Raw genomic sequence first — 24,327 nt, 5'->3', positions numbered from 1 at the left:
AAAAAAAATATACGTTTAGAACAAATGGGCATTTTTATGGTGTTATAAAATATTTTAAAGGTAATTTTGCCTCAAGAGATTATTTTGATAACTGCTGGCTTAATAATATTTCTTAGACAACAATCAAATTTTCATAGTTCCGTTTATCCTATTTGTTTCTCCATTCATTTTAGGAATGATGATGAACTCATCAGAAAGGTTGTGAATGATGTATTGAAAATGCGTGTCCTAAAGCACCACCTTGTGCCAACAGGCCTGGTTGGAATGAAAGAAATCCGTAAGAGTATTAAACCCTACATTAAGGAACACCGAATAATTGGAATTTGGGGTATGATCGGAGTAGGGAAAACAACCATAGCTAAAATGTTATTTGCAAAATCCTTTCCTCGTTATGAGCATGCTTGCTATGCGGAAAATGCAAAAGAATATACGCCTCAAAGGCTTCTCTCGGAGCTATTAAGGGAAGAAATTTCCACTGATGTAACAGGGTTGGTGAACAGTATTAGCAGCCTTAGCAATAAGAAAGTTCTCATTATCCTCGACAATGTGAAGGATTCTGATCAACCATTGTTAGAAGCAGTGTGTGAAGGGTACAAGAGCCATAGTAGAGAAAGTAAACTTATTATAACAACAACGCATAAGCATTTGATTGAAAAGAGAGTTGATTGGATATTTGAAGTCCAGCAATGGAGCGATTCAAAATCTATAGAGCTTCTTAGCCTGAAAGCATTCGAGGAAACCATCCCTCCAACGCGTTATGAGAGTCTGGTAAATGAGGTCGTTAAGTATGCAGGGGGAAATCCGTTAGCTCTGAACCTTTTGGGTTCAGATCTTCGATCCAAAAGCATTCAGTTCTGGGAAAGTACTTTGGAAAAACTCGAGAAGCATCCTGATAAGGGCATTCATACTGCCTTTAAAAAGATTTATGATGAATTGGAGGAGGTAGAGAAAGAGATATTTCTTGACATTGCATTCTTTTTCCATGGAGGAAAGAAAGATCTTGTCACAAGCATATTAAAAGCCTGTGATTTCTCACCAGTAAGAGGAATAGAGGTCCTTCAAGATAAAGCGTTGATTACCATTATTCCATATAAAGAAACAATCGAAATGCATGGCTTGTTAAGAAAAATGGCTTTTGAGATTGTACGCAAGGAAAACAGAAAAGACCCTAGAAAACGTAGCCGCTTGAGGGATATTGAAGACATTTGTGTTGTACTCCAAGAGAACAAGGTAAAGAACAAGTTGTATCTCTTTTCTTTGCACACCATTTTTATATTGTAGTTTATTTTACTTTTCTTTATTACATTTTTTTTTTCAGGAGACACTTGATACAATTGAAGGCATAATATTAGATTTGTCTCAAATTAAAGACTTGCATTTGAGTCCTGGCACACTTAAAAGGATGAATAACTTGAGATTTCTAAAATTATATATCCCCACGGGTCAGAGTTCTGGTAAGATGATCCTTCCTCCAGACCTTGAGCCATTTTCTGGTAAATTAAGGTACTTTGAATGGCATCAGTACCCTTTCAAGTCTCTTCCACCAGAGTTCTGTGCTAAGTTACTTGTTGAGATTCGCATGCCGCATAGCCATGTCAAGAAACTTTGGGAGAAGAAGCAGGTAAAGATATAAACATACATGCTCATGAGTCATCATCACGTTTTCTTTCTTGTTAAATTCAAATTTGAAGATTTTCCATGCTGATGACTCAGCTCCTTATGCAGGTGGAACAGGAACTTCATAATTTAGAAGGGATCGACTTAAGTGAATGCAAAGAGTTAGAAGAGCTTCCAGATTTGTCTGGGACAAAAAGACTCAGATGGGTGAATCTCTCTGGTTGTGAGAGTTTGTCGATTCTTCATTCATCTGTTTTTTCCTCCAACACGCTTGTTTCTTTGATACTGGACAGGTGCACAAATTTGCAGTGTGTTAAGGCCGAAAGGCATCTGAATTCTCTGCAGCAGATAAGTGTCAAAGGCTGCTCAAATCTCAAAGAATTTGCAGTATCATCAGATTTAATTGAAAACTTGGATTTGAGTTACACAAAGGTTGAAAAGCTGGACGAATCAATTGGGAACCTGCAGAAGCTCAAATGCCTCAATCTAGAAGGTTCAAGAGTTAAGCATCTTCCAAAGGAGCTATCAGCACTAAAATTGCTTAAGGAGTTGAAGCATTCATATAGTGGACTAGTAATTGACAAGCAGCAGCTGCAAGACCTATTTAACGGCTTACACTCTCTACAAATACTACATTTGAAGGATTGTAGGAACTCATTTGAATTCCCCGACAACATCAACGCCATATCAAAATTGCGCGAGTTAAGGCTAGACGGAAGCAATGTGACCAGGTTGCCTGCAACCATCAAGTGTCTTCAAGAGTTGGAAATTTTGTCCCTAAAGAATTGCAGGTGTCTTAAGACACTGCCAGAGCTTCCAGACTCTATCAAGGAGTGCTCTACCGATAACTGCATATCATTGGAGTCTGTATCAGATCTAAAGCCTCTGGCTACAAAGATGGTGGGAAAGATGAAACGCATCTCATTCATTAATAGCTTGAAGTTCTCGGCAGGAGACACATTGCATTCGATCATGGAAGGCATCCATACAACAATGGTGAGTGCTGTATCTAGCAATGTCACGGTAAGAAGCTATGCAACCAAAGTCCATAGCTACAATTACAATAGTGTGGAGGTTTGTTTGCCCGGAGACACAATCCCAGAGCAATTTGCATATAAGACTGAGAAATCCTCCTCCATAACAATTGAACTCCCAGACTCTCCTTCCAACTTTCTTGGCTTTATCTATTCAGTTGTTCTTTCACCGCGTCATGGAATGAAGAAGCACGGTGCCAAAATCCGATGCGAATACAACATTACAGGAGGCACGAATTCTATGTGGGAGGACATAACCATAAGTGAATTGAACTCAGATCATTTGTATATATGGTATGATCCATTCCTCACTGACAAAATTCTTGGACAACATAAGCCAAGTTTTCATCTTGAGTTCAGTATTGTTACTGACACCGGAGAAGTTGATGACTCCATCATTATTAAAGAGTGTGGTGTTCAAATCATAAATGAATCAGACTTGCAGAGATTTTTGCTGGAATTAGATAAGAAGAAAAAGGACATGGAGGAGGAATCATCAAAGCAACAAAGAGAAATGAATGAACAATCATCTTTTGATAGGAAAACCGGTAAGTAACATAACATATTCTTCTACTTCGCTAATTTCATACAATTATGCTTCTATGTATTACGGTGAATGGTTATTTACTAAAATTTGGTCATTTTTGCAATTCTATTAGTTAAAAGTACGGATAATGTAAAAAAAAAAAAAAAATTATACTATCATCTACATTACTAGACATTATATTTGACATTTTCATTCAGTACTTCAATAATCATTCACTACTCCATCTGAAGGTCAAGACCACACTAGCAATGTAGAACAAACGGAAGGTCTTGGGCAACAAAACCTAGGTTCTAAGAAACTGCAAGAGCTGCGCAAAGAAAAAAAGATTGTGCATGCCCAACCCATTAATTCCAGTTTACCTTCACATGGCGGTGAGTTCCCATTTAGTAACCCCGTTCGTTGTCATTCATTATGTTGGATAGTTCCATTGATGAACTGTATTTTCGGTAGAATTTTACTATTTACTTTACTGTTCCAAATCATCCTTGCAATCTTAAGTAAAATTTCTATTTTTGTTACTTTGTTAAGTGTTGAGTAGATGGAACAAAATAAAGCAATTAAAATTTTTAGATGATGAAAATTACAGGAACAAATTTCAAATGAGGCTTATGTCGTCTTTTAATCTTTTTACTTTGCGAAACACATAACTACTGTGATCTATTTTTTTTGCAGTGATCGTGGCTCCTAAGCTGACTGTGAAAGAACTCCGCCGCCACTTGAAGAAGGTAGACAAGAATGCAAAAGTTGAAGGCAACCCTGCAAGAGCAACTCAAGCTACAAATTTAGCTATGGAAACTTCTTACTCTTCTCATTCGAAGATTAAAGGCAAAAGAGTAGAAGATATCCGTTTGAACCAGGTTCCAACCGAAAATGCTTCTACTTCTATTGCACAAACTCGTGATAAAATTGCCATTCCCTCCTTGGATGATCCTCAAGTTGCTCTGGAGTTGCTAAAACACTTCGATGCATCAGCTAAACGCTTCCAAATAACAGAGTTTGTGGACAATCATGTTCTGTATCCATATGATCATTCTATAACAAAAGACCTTGATGTTTCGGCACTTTGTCGTTGGCTTCAAGTTCAAGGGCTTCGTTCAGTGAGCGTTGCGAGATACGCAGAGATGAAGTTCGAAGCAGCCAAACGGGAAAGAGAGGAAGAATTAAGACTTGCAAGAGAAGAAAATGCAAAGTTTGAAGAAGCTTTGAAAAGAATGGAGGACAGGATTTCACATGTTGAATCGTTGGAGAAAAGAGTTGATGATTTGAATTCGGAGGTGGCTTCTTGGAGAAGTAAATATGAAGAAACTGAAAAGTCGCTCAAAGAAACCGAAAAGAAACTTGAAGATGAGAAAGATGTAGGAGCTCAGAAAGAAACTCGTTGGAAAAGAAGAGAGAGTGAGCTGATTACGGAAGCGGCAACTTGCTCGTTTGAAAATTGCAGATCGCAGGTTTCCATTTTATACCCTGACATTGATTTAAGTAGGCTTGGACCTTTCAAGGAGATTCAGAATGGGCAGATAGTATCCCCCTCTGATACGGAGGAGACTGAAAGTGAAGAAGACACTAGGGCCTTTCAAGATGCTGCTCATGGCGATGCCGGTGTCTATTAAATTACTATTTTAAATTGGGAGCTACTTAAATAAAGATACCAAAACCATCTTTTTATGAAGATATTTTGTATAAAAGTGTGATTTATTTATGTGGCCAAATTTTAAATAAAAATAACACTTTCACAACATATGAAATCTAACTCTACAATTCATCATCTAAAGGTCAAAAAGAAAAAATTTTCACATGAAAACAATTATAAAATCTTTATTGGAGTATCACCTTTTAAATTTTGACAATAATCTTTGAAATGAAAAATGATATTTTTGCCTTTTCAAAAAAAATTTCAATTCGACAAAATACATTATAATTCTGAGTTAATACTGGTTATGGGTCGTGAAATTTAACCCCTAATTTTCAATATCTAATTTGTATTTTGAAATTTCAAAGCTAGACTCAAATTGATTTTTTGTTCATTTTTATCGCTGAATAGTTGACATTTAGTTAATATTTGACTCGGTTTTTTACTAATTTTTACACACTCCACACTCCCAATTTTTCTCTCTCGCTCTCTCAGTCTCTCACAAACATTAAGGAGCTTTCACTACTCATTCCTAGACATCATCATATCCTCAGAGTTTATCTCAGCGGTTCGATCCACCTTTGTTTACCGCCAACACATGCTCGTTGCTATTGTCGCACCTCTTGCCGGATTTTTTGATTCGTGTGCTCGTGTGTCGCCACTCTCCTCTATCTGTGCTCAAAATTATTTCTATAATTAATTTATTTTTGTTTTGTTACTGACAATTATAGGCTCATTTTTTTGGATATGCAAATTTTGTGTGTGTTGTATCGGCGTAAAAAAATTGTCAGTAGAATTTATATTCATGTGAATAAGAAAAATGGATGTTAGAGTCCTATTAAAAGTATATTATTTTGGTCAGATTTTGTTACAAACGTCTAAATGAGTGAAATTTGTTTCTGAAAATCCGTTAGATGTTGTTATTCCATTCACAATCTCATTCGAAGAATTAAAAAGTGTGATTTGTGAGAAGATAGATTTTGAAATGTCAAGAAAAATATCATGTATTTTATACAGGTATCCTATATCGGTATTTGGTGGATTCATTCAATTTCAAACCAAATATGTAACTGATGAAGCGAGTATGCAAGAGATGTTTTGAAAGTCGCGCTCAGATGTCGTTCATTGAGTTGTATGTTGAGTTTGAACAATCTGAAGCTGACCGAAATATTGAACGGAAAGATTATAATAGTGACAGTGAAGAAGAGTTTGAAAGCAATTACAAAGTTGTTGGTCCAGATGGAGATGAAGATCAAGGTGACGGCACTATGGAGGCAAATGTGACAGACGTGGCAAATACACTAGCAAACGAACATCCGTTTGAGGGGCCATCTTTCATGCGAACTTTGGATTTGGAGGCCATGCATGCTCCGAAGTTTCCTGAATATATGAATGCAGGTACGTAATTGCCTATATTTATACAAAGGATTAGAATTTTGTTATAATTTATATTGATTGATGGACCAAATAGCATGTGAAAATATACTTAATTAGTATTTGTTTATGTGTTTAAATGGTTAAATTTAAGATAATAATCATTTAGTTAGTTATTGATTTATTTAAATATTAGTTAGTATTTATTAATTAGTATTTATTTACGTGATTATGTTTTTATTTGGTTAAAATTGAGATAATTACATGACGTAAAGTTTATTTATATTATTATTGATGTAGTGAGTATTGATTTTTTATATTAATATTGTAAATATTGCTTCGACATATGAATATTTATTTATGTTAGTATTAATTTTTGGCAAGATTTATTTATAAGTTATAAATAGATTTTACTTTTAATTTGACCAATTAAGTATTTGTTTATTAAATATTTATGGTATGACTGTCGTCGTGGTAGATATTTCTATTGTGGCAGATGGTTAATTTTCTGTGGGAATGAAATTCAATTCCAAGGAAGCTGTTATTATGGCAATGAAAGATTATACCATCCGAAGAGGTGTAGACTACTGGGTGTATGAGTAGGAGCCGTTGACATTTTATGCCAAGTGTACACAGTATGAGTCAGGTTGTGATTGGCTGATCCGGGTTAGCATGATCCGCAAAAAGTACTGTTGGGTTATAAGAAGGTATAATTGTAGTCACACTTGTACCAGAGCAACTATTTCTCAGGTTCATTCAAAGCTGGATTTGAACACAATTGCAAAAGCAATAAAGCCATTGGTAGAGGCTGACCCTCAATAAAGGTGAAATCAGTTATTGCGGAAGTGCAATCGAAGTTCAATTACACCATCAGCTATCGAAAATCATGGTTGGCTAAGCAAAAGTCAGTGAAAAATATTTGGAGGTTGGCAAGCATCGTACAAAGCTTTGCCCATATGGTTTGAGGCCATGTGTAATAAAGAGCCATCAACAGTCATCCATTTCAAAACTATGCTTACATATCAAGGCGATGACTTGATAACTGATATCCGGGTATTACATCGAGTCTTCTGGAGTTATTACTCCTGCATTAGAGCATTCAGATATTGTAAACCAGTTGTCCAGGTGGATAGGACTCACTTATATGAAAAGTACAAGGGTTGTTTGTTGGTTGTAATTTCACAGGATGGTAACAATAATATCATCCCAATTGCATTTGCCATTATGGAGGAAGAGACTTTCGAGGCATGGCACTTTTTTCTTAGTAACCTACGAGGAAGTGCGGCATGGATACCTTGCGTCCAGAAATACCTACCCGTCATCATATCAGGCTGATGGCTAAATTGTGAATGGCTTGGATCTGCAGCCATGAACCCAAGTAACTGGCTAAATGAAACTCCGTCTCCTGCGTCAAACTATGAAGTATTCCAATATCAATTGTTTACGTTGTTCAATATAAATATCATTTTCCTATATTTTCTCGAACTAATAAGATTTGTTTGCAAATTTTTTTTAAGGATTCAAAATATTTTTCAGAACTGCATTTCTAAAGTGGAGATCTTAGTTGATCATTTTAGAATATTAAGAATTAAATTGACTCATGCGACTAATGTTAGAGAACAAAATAACTATTACCCCCTAATCTAAACTTCATTAACTTCAAAAATATTTGCAAAGAAATCCCCATGATCATCCCTATCTTGGATATTTTCCAAAGGTTTTGCATTTTGTTCATTCTTAGTCTCCTCAGAATCATAAAGGGATGCAATCTCTCCATTCCGTATCTCTTTAAAAGCTCCAAGGCGACTTGAATCAATATTAGGATACAAAATTTGTACCTGCAACATACAATTTTGAAACAACGCAACCAACTGGGTTGCCATCTCTGTCTTCAACTCACTTTCCCTCCTATTCCACTCGAGCTTAAAGAGCTCGCCAATTTTTCACATCTTCGAGTTCCTTTTGAGCTTCTTCATATTTTCTTTTCCAAGAAGCCACCTGAGAGTCTAGATCCTCGACTCTATCCTCCATTCTTTTCAAACTCTCTTCCTTCTTGGACGCCTCTTCTCTTGCAAGTATTAATTCTTCATCTTTCTCAGCGATGCTTCTTGCGGCAGCTTCAAACTCCAGCTCTGCGTATCATGCAACGCTCGCGGAACGAAGCGCTTGAACTTGAAGCCAACGAAAAAGTGCAGGACCTCCAAGGCCTTTCATTTGGGAATAATTGTATAAATTTAGAACATGATTATCCAAAATCTCTGTAATATCTCTTTAATTAGAGAATACATGCCTATCCTGTGCTATATAATTATGGTATCATTATTTCACATGCCCTTTTTATCATTATATGTGTCTATCTTTTTGTATGATTTTCTTTTTGTGTATGCCTAAACAATCATATTTGTAAATTGAACTGAGGGGATGATCCTTCGATAAGGGAAAGTGATTGCCAAAATATTTGGAATAAGAATCTTCGGTAAGGGAAGGAAACTCCCACTTTTTTATACCGGTTTGAGCTCAATACCTTACATAAAAGCTACAAGTTAAGAAAGAAAAAAGTATAAAGAAAAAGTTTGCTTGTGCTATTAATTCCAAAGTTGCATCCAGCTTAAGTTATGATTATGTTGAGTGTCTATAAGCTATTATTTCTCTGTTTGGCTTATCTATGTTGATTATGTTATTATATGCATACCATGCCATATTTTTAAAATCCCGCAAGTGGATTAGGGATAGATATGGAGGTGTCACATAGCACTCCTACTGAGATCTTTTAAGTTCTCACCCCTTCTCTTTTCCATACTATCTCCAGAGGAACATGGCACATCGAATAGAGACGATGCAGCGCCCCCGAGGGTGACTTCTGAGTATGATCCCTCAAAGCACGCATGGTAGTTACGACCACTGCTACCGTGCTCCAAACTATCTACTTAGGTCAAGATTTCGTAGGAGAAGACCCCAACTGCCTGTCATAATCTTCCTAGATACGAAAACTTCAACACCCAAGAAATAGTCACCCGAGGTGGTCTACCTCGAATAAGATTCTGAGACAAAGGAAGAGGAATCTATCAGCCCTAGCTAGGAGGAGGACCCAATGGAAGAGGACCCAGAGGAGAAATTGACCTTTCGCAGAAGTTCAAAGGTGGAGTACACACCCTATTCTCCTATTTCAGCACCCCGTCAGATCTTAGTTCACCCCACACAGCAGAATCGGATCTTCACCCCCCGGAAAAATGTTGGAAGAGAATTGCTGGTACCCCAATTCATGGAAGACTGAAGGGTCCCGACAAAAGATAGGATATGATACAAGGATGGGAGTTTCTTCGACGAAATTAGTTAGGACGCGTTGGGTTTTTTGCCATAGTTATTTTTAGGCATTTATTTTTTTTTATTAGAAATCGTACTCATAGGAATCTTGTTGTTATTTTATTTGCTTGAACTTGCTTGTGTGTGTTCAATTCCGTCTTTTAATCGCTTATTGATTTTACCTAAAACTTCATGCGTATTTCCCTTCTTTCTTGCATAACAATTGAGTTAATTTGTTTCCCAAAAGAGTGACACCCTATCTAAAGGCCTTCAAGGATAGGATTTAACTTAGGGTGTTATAAGTATTGTCATGAATGGTTAAGGATGGACTCATACAAAAGAATCTATGCTTTCAATGTCAACCCGATCAAGGGACAAGATCTTTAGGAGAAAACACCATCCAAGAAATAGTCACCCGAGGTGGTCTACCTCGAATAAGATTCTGAGACAAAGGAAGAGGAATCTATCAGCCCTAGCTAGGAGGAGGACCCAATGGAAGAGGACCCAGAGGAGAAATTGACCTTTCGCAGAAGTTCAAAGGTGGAGTACACACCCTATTCTCCTATTTCAGCACCCCGTCAGATCTTAGTTCACCCCACACAGCAGAATCGGATCTTCACCCCCCGGAAAAATGTTGGAAGAGAATTGCTGGTACCCCAATTCATGGAAGACTGAAGGGTCCCGACAAAAGATAGGATATGATACAAGGATGGGAGTTTCTTCGACGAAATTAGTTAGGACGCGTTGGGTTTTTTGCCATAGTTATTTTTAGGCATTTATTTTTTTTTATTAGAAATCGTACTCATAGGAATCTTGTTGTTATTTTATTTGCTTGAACTTGCTTGTGTGTGTTCAATTCCGTCTTTTAATCGCTTATTGATTTTACCTAAAACTTCATGCGTATTTCCCTTCTTTCTTGCATAACAATTGAGTTAATTTGTTTCCCAAAAGAGTGACACCCTATCTAAAGGCCTTCAAGGATAGGATTTAACTTAGGGTGTTATAAGTATTGTCATGAATGGTTAAGGATGGACTCATACAGAAGAACCTATGCTTTCAATGTCAACCCGGTCAAGGGACAAGATCTTTGGGAGAAAACACCATCTGCAACCCCTGTCCCTCCCCCAATTAAGCCTAAGCCAGGAAGGCCAACAACAAAGAGGAGAAAAAACAAGAATGAAAGATCTTCCAACACAAGGTCAAAGATAAAGCGAAAATACAATCTCATCAGGTGCATGTTCTACAATGAAGTTGGTCATAACAAGAGAACTTGTAAAAAGAAGAAACAGATGGAGATTGAAGAACAAGCAAGGCAAATGCAGCTGCAACTTGCAGTTGTAATTACTTAATCAACGTCTTTATGTATGGAACAATCTATCTGGGTTCTCTGAAGTTCCAGATTTCTTAATCAACGTCTTCAACCCACAATGACATATAAGGTCTTCATTCTTCCTCTTTCTTCGCATAAATGAGCTAGACCCATAGCTACCAACTGAGTGACAAGGACCCCTCCACGACGACCTCCGTTTCCACCACCCATCATGCCGGCGACCTCCAATATTGGTCTCTGAACCTCTGCAATTTAACTCCAACGTAAGGGGACATATATGCACTATGATGGGATTAGGGTTTATTAGTTAGGGATTAGTTTGACAAAATTTCGTAAAATAGTCGTGCTGGCAGACAATTAAGATGGATGGAGGTACTAACATATCTTAACATGCCACGTCAGCTACCGTTAGCGACATTAGCAAGGGAAGTGACGGAAGGATAACGTGACTAACTGAAAATCTTTCAAGGATGAATTTGATTAAAAAAATCTTTCGAAAACTAAATTAGAGATCGCGTGATCTTTTAGAGACAATTTTGACTATTTACTCTATATATTAATTTTGCTACTCATTATTGGGTGCAACCACACAGTAGAGGCAGCCTCGCCGTGAGCCCCTTCCTTAGCAAGCCAATCAGCCACCGAATTGGCATCTCTCCCTATCAGCCCAAAACGCACAGTCCAGCCCTGCAGTCTCTTCAACTCAAAGAAGCGCTTAACCAGATCCTTTTCCACATGGTCACTGGGAATCCTCCAACCTGAAACCAGAGAGAAGGCTTCCATGGAGTCCGTCTCACACACAAGGAACTCGATGCCAGCTTCCAAAGCCAGGAGAAGACCTCTCCATAAGCTCCAAAGCTCCAATTTCAACCCACTAGTTACAGCCACCTTGCCACAGCAGCCTCGGACCCAGCTTCCAGAGCTATCTCTCAGCACGCACCCAAAGCCCGCCTTACACTCATCTTCTAAAACACTGCCGTCGCAGTTCACTTTGAAGAAGCCCGTCTCAGGTCGTGCCCAAGAAGCAGCTGGAAAGAAGCGGCCATGCTGATTAACTGCCCAAACAGAGCTGGTCTTATCGCTGAACATCTGCTCGTTCCTATCAAATTTAAAGTATAGATCTTAGTTAAGCATTTTAGAGTATTAAAAATCAAATTGACTCAAACATAAAACAACTATTACCTACTAATGTCAGGATACGGAATTTGAACCTGCAACCTACTATTTTGAAACGAGGCAACCAACATTGCCACCTCTGTCTCCAACGCACTTTCCCTTCTACGCCATTTCTCTTGAGCTTCTTCATATTTTCTTCTCCTCCAAGAAGCCAGCTGGTAGTTTAGATCCTGGAGTCTATCCTCCATCCTTTTCAAACTTTCTTGCTTCCTGACCGCCTCATCTCTCTTCATGTTTCTCAGCGATGCTTCTTGAGGCAGCTTGGAACTCCTGCTCGGCGTATCTTGCAATGCTCGCCAAACGAAGCGCTTGATCTTGAAGCCAACGGAAAAGTGCAGGACCTCCATCGCCTTTCATTAGGGAATGATCATCTAAATTTAGGACATGATCGTCCAATAACGGTCCTTCCAAGTTTTCTAATAACTGAGCAGCCATTGCAGAGTCGCCTTCAACTTCTGCCTATTTGGCTACATCTTTCACTGCCATAGAAAATACAAACATAAGACTAGTTGATAAAAAAAAAAATAGGATAAAGTACTAAATTAGTCCCTTATGTTTAGGCATAATTCTGTTTCTGTTTTGGTCCTGAAGGTTAAAAGTATTCTATTTGAATCCAAAAAAATTTCATTTAATTTTAATTTAGTCCCACATTAAGACTAAAGTTAAATAATTAACAGAATGTCCTACATTACATTAATACAATCTAGACAACAAGTATAAGCTCCAAAAATACAAAATTAACTGTGGATGTATCAATGCATATATTTATCATTCTCCTTAGTTTTATAAAAAATATTTCATTTAAATTATAAGAAAAATGATAAATAAATGTATTGATACATCTACAATTGATTTTGTGCCTCTGGAGCTTGTACTTGTTCTTCATATAAGAACATGTGACACCAATAGAAAAATAAAAAATTCATAAAAGAAAATAAAAATATGCACAAATTTAAAATGCAATGAATGAATATATGATAAACTTTTAAGTAAAAAATATTAAACTAATAACTAAAAATATTAATAAAAAATAATAAATTGGTGGAACCGGTCGAACTTTTCTATCCTTAAAACTCTCTTTAGTAAAGTCATTTTTAATATATGAGAAGGGTGTTAGCTAGTCTTACCTTGTTATCTTTGAGTATAGCACAAATTTCTTCAGTGTCCCTCATCAATCGGCTACGTCTTGTAGGATCTTCGCTGCTTTCTCGACACACTATTTCAAACGCCATTTTTGCAACAAGTCATGGATTTCTATTGTATTATTATATGAAATAGATATGAAAGCTTTATCTCCATTCCACACCTTGCTTCAAGCCCACAAGCCAACAATATGCTTGTGACACTATCCTTTTCTTCTCCTTTGTGAAAAAATGCAATTTGAAGAAATATCTTTTTCTCCTCTTCATCTAATCCGTCGTAGCTCATCTTGTACAAGTTTTGAATAGTCTCATTAGGATACTTCTTCAGTTTCTCCATAGTACCTTTCCCAAAGTCAATAGGTTTCGATCGAAGGAGCAGGCTACCATGAGACAAAAGATCTTCTTTCTAAAGAGATTCGATTCGAAACTATTATATGTCCAAGGTCCAATATTAAAATAATTTCAGAGGTTTTTCTTGACTTTGTCCGTGTCTTTTGATTTACCAGAAGTGGAAGAAGAATTAGTAGCGGGTTATCAAATTCAATTACATACTGGATCCAAATAAAACTTGGTTCGAAACGATAAAAGCAACGTGCGGCTTGAAAGACATAATTAGATTAGCTGTGGATTCTTCTATCCACTATTTTTTCGAGTATATGGAAATGGGAGTGCTCTTGGCTCGAGTATATGGAAACCCTAAACCCTAAACCTAAATCTAGTAAGACATAAATTGTTTAGTTCAAAACCTTACGCTAAATCAGGATTCAATTCAATTCTATATAATTCTCATTTTAGACATCCTATTATTTCCCCGATAACTTCAGATATATTGGCAAAAAGGCGACGAAATAGATTCATCATGCCATTTCCATTCGAATTAATAGAATTAAATTATTAATTTGTATGAAATCTTTTCTTTTTAGTTGGATGAAATCTTTCGAAAGTCTTTAATTTGTCTATTAATGATCCACTCTGTAATCAGTTGTTAGAATCAATAGGTCTTCAAATCGTTCATTTGAAAAAATTGAAACCCTTCTTATTGGATGGCCGTGATACTTCCCAAAAATCGAAATTCTTGATCAATGGAAGAACAATATCACCATCTTTTTTCAATAAGATACCAAAGTGGATGATTGACTCATTCCATACTAGAAAGAATCGCAGGAAATCTTTTGATAACACGGATTCCTATGTTTCAATGATATCCCACGATCAAGACAATTGGCTGAATCCCGTGAAACCATTTCATAGAAGTTCATTGATATCCTCTTTTTTTAAAGCAAATCGACTTCGATTCTTGAATAATCAATATCACTTCTGTTTCTATTGTAACAAAAGATTCCCTTTTTTTGTGGAAAGGGCCTGTATCAATAATTATTATTTTACGTATGGACAATTCCTCAATATCTTGTTCATTCGGAACAAAATATTTTCTTTGTGCGGCGGTAAAAAAAAACATGCTTTCTTGGAGAGAGATACTATTCCACCAATCGAGTCACAGGTATCTAACATATTGATATCTAACCATTTTCCGCAAAGTGGTGACGAAGGGTATAACTTGTACAAATCTTTCCATTTTCCAATTCGATTCGATCCATTCGTTCGTAGAGCTATTTACTCGATCGCAGACATTTCGGGAACACCTCTAACAGAGGGACAAATAGTCAATTTTAAAAGAACTTATTGTAAACTTCTTTCAGATATGAATCTACCTGATTCAGAAGGGAAGAACTTGCATCAGTATCAAGGATGCCCTAAGGTTCCACCACCGAATTGGAGTACGGAATCATCTCCAAAGATCTCGGTCAGAGCAGGCATATGCCAAACGTGAATACTCCCCGAAGCAACGGGAAGAACATTGTACCGAGGGTTCGAATCCCTCTCTTTCCGTTTCCGCCCGTGAGTTAGTATTTTTTTCTTTTGAGTTTTCTATGTTTGATTTTGATAGTTACCAGTTAAAGATGTAAAATAGATAAAATCCTAAAAGTTTTTCAAAATCTAGCACAAACAAGGAAAACATAGAAAACTCAAAATATTTTTTTTATTCTTCACGTCTTGGATTACGTCCCGGATCATTAGATAGGAATCCGAAGATGAAAAGAGAAACAAAGAATATCACTACCGTGTAAACAAATAGTAAAATGATATGCCCTAGTTGTGCACTTTGTTTTTTTATATCCATTAGGCTTTTTATTTAAAAACATAATATAGCATCTCCTTTTGACTTAATTTGCTTCTGCAGAATAAACGCAAAAACTGGAAAAAGATACTCAATTCAATAAAACGTAAATTATAGTATCATAACCATTTCTTTATCCACATCCACAAATCTCATTTATTCCTATTCATGTTTTGTGTTGTGAACAGACATTTCTATTTATATAATTTTCATTTTTTATTTTTCTAATATATAAATATTCTAATTGATCGAATTTGTTTGACCTAAAGATGATTCTAGTTTCTACTTTATCATAAGTAAGGTTATGCTTTTACTAAAAAAAGAAACATTTCTTATTTTTCAAATCGATTTTTCTTTTCATTTCTTTAGTATTTATTCCAATTTTGAATATAAAAAAGAAATTGTTTTATTTTTGAGTAATCTTATTATTATTAGAAGAACATGAAATTTCACCTTAACGACGAGACCTATTATCATTTTTCGCATGTCCTCGGAAGTTTAGAGTAGGTGAAAATTTGCCCAATTTATGGCCTACCATACGATCTGTTATATAAATAGGTAAATGTTCTTTTCCATCTACTATTATCTAAAAATAATCAAGTTATTAATGACTGGACGAAACCAAGAAATAACTCCTTACGTGCGAAATTATAGAGGGTCCCCTTTAAGATCAAACAATTCCATCGAATTGAGTATGATTGTATGTGTGATAGCATCTACTATACCAGGAATATCAATGAACCCGATTATTGAAATTGCTCAGGATACCCTTTTTTAGCTTCTAGAATCTATTTCTTAGTTCAAGATCCGACCCCTCTTATCTTACTAACTGGAATCAAAGAATTAGTAGATCTGTTCCGCCCAAAATGGGAATGGGCTAGGGTTATGAACTTAGAATCTAGAATCTGATTATTGGAACAAAAATATTATTTGATTCGCCGATCCTCAAAAAAAGAAATAAGCAAAGTTCCATCGTTAAGTCAAAAATGGGAAATTCATGGAAAGTTAGAATCACTACCGCGTAATAGTGCACCTACACGTCTTCATCGACGTTGTTTTTTGACCGGAAGACCAAAAGCAAATTATCGGGATTTTGGGTTATCTGGACACATACTTCGTGAAATGGTTAATGCATCTTTGTTGCCTGGTGCAACAAGATCGAGTTGGTAAGGGTAGGTTGAAAAATTCTCTTCAATGTTTTATTCATTTTTATGATCAACGATCATAAGAGGGCCCCTTTACCATTCTGTACAAATGGTTCAGAGAATCTTGAAGACTATTCGAAATTCAGAAGAACTGCGGGAAGGAGCTCTTGAACAGCTAGAAAAAGCCCGGGCCCGTTTAAGAAAAGTTGAAACGGAAGCAGATCAGTTTCGAGTGAATGGTTATTCTGAAATAGAACGAGAAAAATTGAATTTAATTAAGTCAATTTATACGACTTTGGAACAATTAGAAAATATAGGCGGTATTATTTATAATTATAGACAAATTAAAGACTTTCAAAAGATTTTATCCAACTAAAAAGAAAAGATTTCATACAAATTAATAATTTAATTCTATTAATTTTTTGAATCATTTGGTTGAAGTTAGTAGTTCTTCTGCTTCCAGGATAAATTCTCCCGTTTGTGCTTCATAAAAAGAACTAGCGGGTTGATGGATCATTACCCTAATGATATAACAAAATACTAGTTTCCTCTCTGCCGCACGATAAGGCGAGAGAGAGGAAAAAGATAGAATCGAACAACCGTACATGCATCTTTTGCGGATTGCATACGGCTCTACTATGGAATTGATTTAGACCTTCCATCAAAGAAATAGAACATATACTAGGTCTATCAGACCCAGATCAGCATCAGTAAATGATCCAATAACCATCCTTCTTTTTTCTCCAGCTACATTACAATATCTCGCTCCGTATACGGGAGCAGCTCTGGCTGAATTTTTTATGTACCGCGAACGCCACACTTTAATTATTTATGACGATCACTCCAAATAAGCCCAGGCTTATCGCCAAATGTCTCTTCTATTAAGATGACCGTCAGGTCCTGTTTAGCAGAAAGACGGATATTCCTTGCTCATTATCAGACAATCACTTATTCACAAACCCCCTATGGGGCTAATAGTTTTCATTTCCCATTTTTTATTACTTTATGACTCTTTTCCAGAATGGACTTTTTAGAATTTCTAACGAAGGGAAAGGTCTTCTTCTTACAATTTTTTTTAATAAAGAGGACTTTTGAGCCCTTCTTTTATCCATACATATAGAACTCTTGTGATAGTTTCGCGCAGCTTTAGTAGTTCTTCTGCTTCCAGGATAAATTCTCCCGTTTGTGCTTTATAAAAAGAACTAGCGGGTTGATGGATCATTACCCTAATGATATAACAAAATACTGGTTTTCTCTCTGCCGCACGATAAGGCGAGAGAGAGGAAAAAGATAGAATCGAACAACCGTACAGGCATCTTTTGCGGATTGCATACGGCTCTACTATGGAATTGATTTAGACCTTCCATCAAAGAAATAGAACATATACTAGGTCTATCAGACCCAGATCAGCATCAGTAAATGATCCAATAACCATCCTTCCTTTTTTGTTTGAAGTATTTATAAAATACTATGATGGTTCCGTTGCTTTATTATTTCGTCTGTTCTTCAGCAATCCCAAAGTGTCTTTTTTTTTTTCAAATAGTTAGAATATATATATATATATATATATATTCTTGCATAACATAAATATTGTTTAAACCTTTCCGGTGTAAAAACCGAAAACTAAACAGTTTGTGACACTGAAATAGGCTTCCGATAGATCATATGAAATGGTAACTACGGGTTTTTTCATACTACTCTTTCGATACAGAATCAAATGGTTTTTGAGAAAAAATTAATATCGAACTCGAAGTGCCATGCTATTATTACTTAATATTTATTTGGCGAAGGCATAGTCTTCTTTTTTTTTTAAAGGACTCATTGGCGCCAAGCGTGAGGGAATGCTAGACGTTTGGTAATTTCTCCTCCTGCCAAAAGAAAAGATCCCATTGAAGCAGCTAATCCCATGCATACTGTCTGTACAGCGGGTCGTACAAATTACATAGTATCATAAATTGCTATTCCGGGTATTACCCATCCGCCCGGAGAATTTATAAACAGATACAAATCTTTGTTCTCGTCCTCCATACTAAGATATATTATAAGGCCAATAAGTTGATTCGATATTTCACTATCAACCTCTTGGCCTAAAAAAAAGGAGTCTTTCTCTATAAAGTCGGTTGATTAGGATAAGATTTTATCCTTTAAGAGCCGTACATGCATCTTTTGATGCATACGGTTCACAAAAGATCGCAAAAATAAATCAATGTGTAGATTTCAACCCCTTTTTTATTACTTTATGACTTTTTTCCAGAATGGACTTTTTAGAATTTCTAACGAAGGGAAAGGTCTTCTTCTTACAATTTTTTTTTCAATAAAGAGGACTTTTGAGCCCTTCTTTTATCCATACATATAGAATGTATTTAACTTTTTGAACTAACTCCTCATTGATGTATTGTTTTCATCGAGATCGAATCTAAATAAAATTAAATCACAATGTAATTTTCTTGTTTCTGAATGGGCTTCTTCAATTCTTTTCTTTTAGGTTTCTGTTCTACTCTGAGTAAAGATCTGACCGATTCTTATTTGCACATATAGGACAAATACTGCAATACCACATCTTTTTGCTTTTGCTACGAACCCCTGATTCTGAATTTCTTTTTTCACATATATGACATGCTAGAAGTAGTAATCCTTGGTATATTACCCAATTGGGTTTGTCTAAACAGAGCCTGGATGCTTCATTTTATTTATTGGTCCAGTCAAGCCAACCATAAATAATTCAAAATTGAGAATACTAATTTGGATACCCCCTAAAAAACTAAAAGATCGATCTAATTGAACTTCATTACACTTCACGCTCCAGATTTTTGACGATTCAATCAATATTTTTCGGGGTGAAAGAGAGGATACCTCAATCGGGCTAAAAAACTAAAAGATCGATCTAATTGAACTTCATTACACTTCACGCTCCAGATTTTTGACGATTCAATCAATATTTTTCGGGGTGAAAGAGAGGATACCTCAATCGGTGGAGAAAACGGGGAAATCCCATATAACCCATATATATCTGACAAGTCGCACTATATGTCAACCCAAGATGCATCTTCCTCTCCAGGACTTCGAAAGGGAACTTTTGGAACACCAATAGGCATAAAATGGAAAACAAAAATGAAGTAATATATGTAACTTTGATGTGGAAACGTAAAGGTTTATTGTCTAAAAATTGATTTTTCTTTATTTTATCATATTGTATTTATAAATGATAAATAAAAAAAGGGGAGGTTGCTCCTATATGAGTGTTTTTATTCCTGAATGCAAACATATCTTTTTTTATCATTCAAAGAACCTGTTTGTAATAACTATCCCTTTTTTTTATTCATTTGGTCAACGTCCTCCCACACCACCATTGCGTATTGTTATTTATCGGATATAGAATAAAATAGATCCACTTCTTTTTGTTCCTACTGAATAGAATTGTTCCATTTTTCCTAAAAACCTAAAACAAATATAAATCCTTTACCAGATATAATCGACTGCAAAGGGGGTTCCATAGTATATTTTTTAGTATCTTTTTTCTAGTGCAATAAAGTTACATAGTGTCTATTTTTTGCTAAATTTGGTATATTACCCAATTGGGTTTGTCTAAACAGAGCCTGGATGCTTCATTTTATTTATTGGTCCAGTCAAGACAACCATAAATAATTCAAAATTGAGAATACTAATTTGGATACCCCCTAAAAAACTAAAAGATCGATCTAATTGAACTTCATTACACTTCACGCTCCAGATTTTTGACGATTCAATCAATATTTTTCGGGGTGAAAGAGAGGATACCTCAATCGGTGGAGAAAACGGGGAAATCCCATATAACCCATATATATCTGACAAGTCGCACTATATGTCAACCCAAGATGCATCTTCCTCTCCAGGACTTCGAAAGGGAACTTTTGGAACACCAATAGGCATAAAATGGAAAACAAAAATGAAGTAATATATGTAACTTTGATGTGGAAACGTAAAGGTTTATTGTCTAAAAATTGATTTTTCTTTATTTTATCATATTGTATTTATAAATGATAAATAAAAAAAGGGGAGGTTGCTCCTATATGAGTGTTTTTATTCGTGAATGCAAACATATCTTTTTTTATCATTCAAAGAACCTGTTTGTAATAACTATCCCTTTTTTTTATTCATTTGGTCAACGTCCTCCCACACCACCATTGCGTATTGTTATTTATCGGATATAGAATAAAATAGATCCACTTCTTTTTGTTCCTACTGAATAGAATTGTTCCATTTTTCCTAAAAACCTAGAACAAATATAAATCCTTTACCAGATATAATCGACTGCAAAGGGGGTTCCATAGTATATTTTTTAGTATCTTTTTTCTAGTGCAATAAAGTTACATAGTGTCTATTTTTTGCTGAAAAAAAAAGAGAGGGGTATTCTCATGGGTTTGCCTTGGGATCGTGTTTTATTTTATCATATTGTATTTATAAATGATAAATAAAAAAAGGGGAGGTTGCTCCTATATGAGTGTTTTTATTCGTGAATGCAAACATATCTTTTTTTATCATTCAAAGAACCTGTTTGTAATAACTATCCCTTTTTTTTATTCATTTGGTCAACGTCCTCCCACACCACCATTGCGTATTGTTATTTATCGGATATAGAATAAAATAGATCCACTTCTTTTTGTTCCTACTGAATAGAATTGTTCCATTTTTCCTAAAAACCTAGAACAAATATAAATCCTTTACCAGATATAATCGACTGCAAAGGGGGTTCCATAGTATATTTTTTAGTATCTTTTTTCTAGTGCAATAAAGTTACATAGTGTCTATTTTTTGCTGAAAAAAAAAGAGAGGGGTATTCTCATGGGTTTGCCTTGGTATCGTGTTCATACTGTTGTATTAAATGATCCCGGCCGCTTACTTTCTGTCCATATAATGCATACGGCTCTGGTTGCTGGTTGGGCCGGTTCGATGGCTCTATATGAATTAGCAGTTTTTGATCCCTCTGATCCTGTTCTTGACCCAATGTGGAGACAGGGTATGTTTGTTATACCCTTCATGACTCGTTTAGGAATAACCAATTCGTGGGGCGGTTGGAGTATCACAGGAGGTACTACGCCGAATCCGGGTATTTGGAGTTATGAAGGTGTGGCTGGAGCACATATTGTGTTTTCGGGCTTGTGCTTTTTGGCGGCTATCTGGCATTGGGTCTATTGGGATCTAGAAATCTTTTGTGATGAACGTACAGGCAAACCCTCTTTGGATTTGCCAAAAATCTTTGGAATTCATTTATTTCTTGCAGGGGTGGCTTGTTTTGGTTTTGGCGCATTTCATGTAACAGGATTGTATGGTCCTGGGATATGGGTGTCCGATCCTTATGGCCTAACCGGAAGGGTTCAATCCGTAAATCCCGCATGGGGTGTAGAAGGTTTTGATCCTTTTGTTCCGGGGGGAATAGCCTCTTGAAAAGATTATATGAGATATCTTCCGTGGAAGTAGGTCAACATTTCTATTGGCAATTAGGGGGGTTCCAAGTGCATGCCCAAGTACTTATAACTTCTTGGGTCGTAATTGCTATCTTATTGGTTTCAGCCATTTTAGTTGTTAGAAATCCGCAAATGAGAGGGTATACCTAAATATGTTTCTGTGTATCATTTTGATTTGTAGCATTGATGTACAACTTTTTCTTGAATATTAACAGACAATTGAAAAAATAGATGGTTGAATCAAAATAATTCCTTTCAAGTTCTATTTATTTTGAGGGCAATATGAATATTCTATTATGTTCCATCAACACATTAAAAAGATTATATGAGATATCTTCCATGGAAGTAGGTCAACATCTCTATTGGCAATTAGGGGGGTTCCAAGTGCATGCCCAAGTACTTATAACTTCTTGGGTCGTAATTGCTATCTTATTGGTTTCAGCCATTTTAGGCTTCTTACTACTATATAATGACCATAAATCTCATGATAGATACCCAACGGTTCATAATGAACTTCGATAGGAGCTTCTCTTGAAGAAATAACGCGCTGATCTAGCCGCCAGCGGAACCACAAAGGACTATCGAAATTTATTTTTTTTGTCGATAAGCTCCAATTGCATCATAGGAATTACAAAAAAAGGGTTCTTTTTCTTTTTTCGTATATCTATTGTTATTATTGTAAATTTCCTTAACATTTTGCGATTCTGATGTCAAATCATACTCTATTTCTGTAAAAAAAATGGTCGATTTAAAAAATAAAATACTAATTATATATATAATTATATAGATAAAAGTAGATATAAGACGATAAGACGATTTTTTCGATTCCTTTAATAGGGATTAGTCCTAACACAATTCCAAATAGAAAAACTTCAATCATTCTTTTTTGTTTGAAAGCTATTCTCCATTACGGGGTGGCGATCAATGTGTAGAAGAAAGAGTATATTGATAAAGATATTCTTTTTTCTAAAATCAAAAGAGCGATTAGACTGATAAAATAAAGGATTTCTAATGTTTTCTATGCAGATTTTCTTCCATATCTATAATGTAATCTTTTGCTATATATCTCTTTATAGAGATATCGCTCGTTGGATCAAATCATTTTTGTTTACATGTTTTGTAATTATAAGAAAGAAATTCTTTTTTATTTGCTTGGAATGATGATTCATATCTAGAAATATATGAGTGTTCTCAGTTAGGTGAAGGAGCCATTTTCATAGTTACTGTACCCGCTGTTAAAATAAGGTCTGCCTGTCTAGGACTAGATCGCGGTACCAGTCCATAACGATCAAAGTCGAATCGTGATCCTATTAATGAAGCAAATTCAATGAAGCAACAACTGGTACCATAGAGAAGCGGCCATAAACTGGATATTCCCCGGATACCGTCATTGCTTCTTCTCCGGGAAAAGAAGTTCACGACCCGTAGGCCGCGGAGGAGAAGAACGCTTTTAACTTATGGTAAAAAATTTATTTCTACCAGGATTTTCACAAGAAAAAAAAGAAAAAAACCCCGGCTCGGTTGAATTTCAAGTATTAAATTTCACCAATAAGATACGAAGACTTACCGCACATTTGGAATTGCACCTAGAGCTTTTGGTTTTTTCATGTTGTCAAAGAGTTGAACAATGAAAATAGACGGCCCAGACTCCTACGGGAGGCAGCAGTGGGGAATTTTCCGCAATGGGCGAAAGCCTGACGGAGCAATGCCGCGTGGAGGTAGAAGGCCTACGGGTCGTTTCAAGTCTACCGGTCTGTTAGGATGCGTCAGCTGCATACATCACTGCACTTCCACTTGACACCTATCGTTAATGAGAAACGGCTCGTCTCGCCGTGACCTTCTCTTGAATTCTCAAAGCTTCTTTCGCTCCATCCCCGCAGGGGCAGAGAACCCATCGCTGTCTCGGCTGTGCTACCGGAGGCTCTGGGGAAGTCGAAATAGGAGAGCACTCATCTTGGTGTGGGCTTACTACTTAGATGCTTTCAGCAGTCGAACTCAAAACCTTCAGGGCTAAGGGAACGCCGCCAGCATACTCTACCGCGCTGGCGGATAGAACCTCATAACCCTCTCGAGGATGAATCTCATTGAAGGCTTCTAAGCAAAAGAGTTGTAATTAATGATTGTGGATCGTTCCATTTTTTTTACCTCGTGGATCCAATCCACTTCATCATTAAGAATATGCTTATCTCTAGTTGTTATGATAAGTCTACTATCTTCACTTAGGTCTCGGTATTCTCTACAAAAATACTTTACTTGATCCAAACTATCCACATCATCAAGCACTATGAAAACCTTTTTGTTACCAAGCCTTTTTAGGCCATATTGGAATCCAACAACATTAGGTATGCAAATTTCTTCTTTTAAAAGCTTAGAGATAAGCCTATCATGTGAGTATTATTTTACATT

The 24,327-nt window shown here is 36.2% G+C and overlaps 1 protein-coding gene across 1 annotated transcript; it reads left to right on the top strand.

The window, feature by feature from the left end:
- Positions 220-4,897, top strand: LOC107614935 (disease resistance protein RML1B-like). The gene is made up of 5 exons (XM_016317060.2): positions 220-1,230; positions 1,319-1,621; positions 1,726-3,199; positions 3,429-3,569; positions 3,871-4,897. The coding sequence occupies exons 1-5, from the start codon at positions 220-222 to the stop codon at positions 4,806-4,808; spliced, it is 3,867 nt and encodes a 1,288-aa protein (XP_016172546.2). The 3' UTR covers positions 4,809-4,897.

This window comes from Arachis ipaensis, chromosome B09, assembly GCF_000816755.2.
Source record: "Arachis ipaensis cultivar K30076 chromosome B09, Araip1.1, whole genome shotgun sequence".
Classification (NCBI taxonomy): Eukaryota; Viridiplantae; Streptophyta; class Magnoliopsida; order Fabales; family Fabaceae; genus Arachis; species Arachis ipaensis.
The sequence above is the reverse complement of the archived record's forward strand: the minus strand, read 5'-3'. Positions and strand labels throughout refer to the sequence as shown.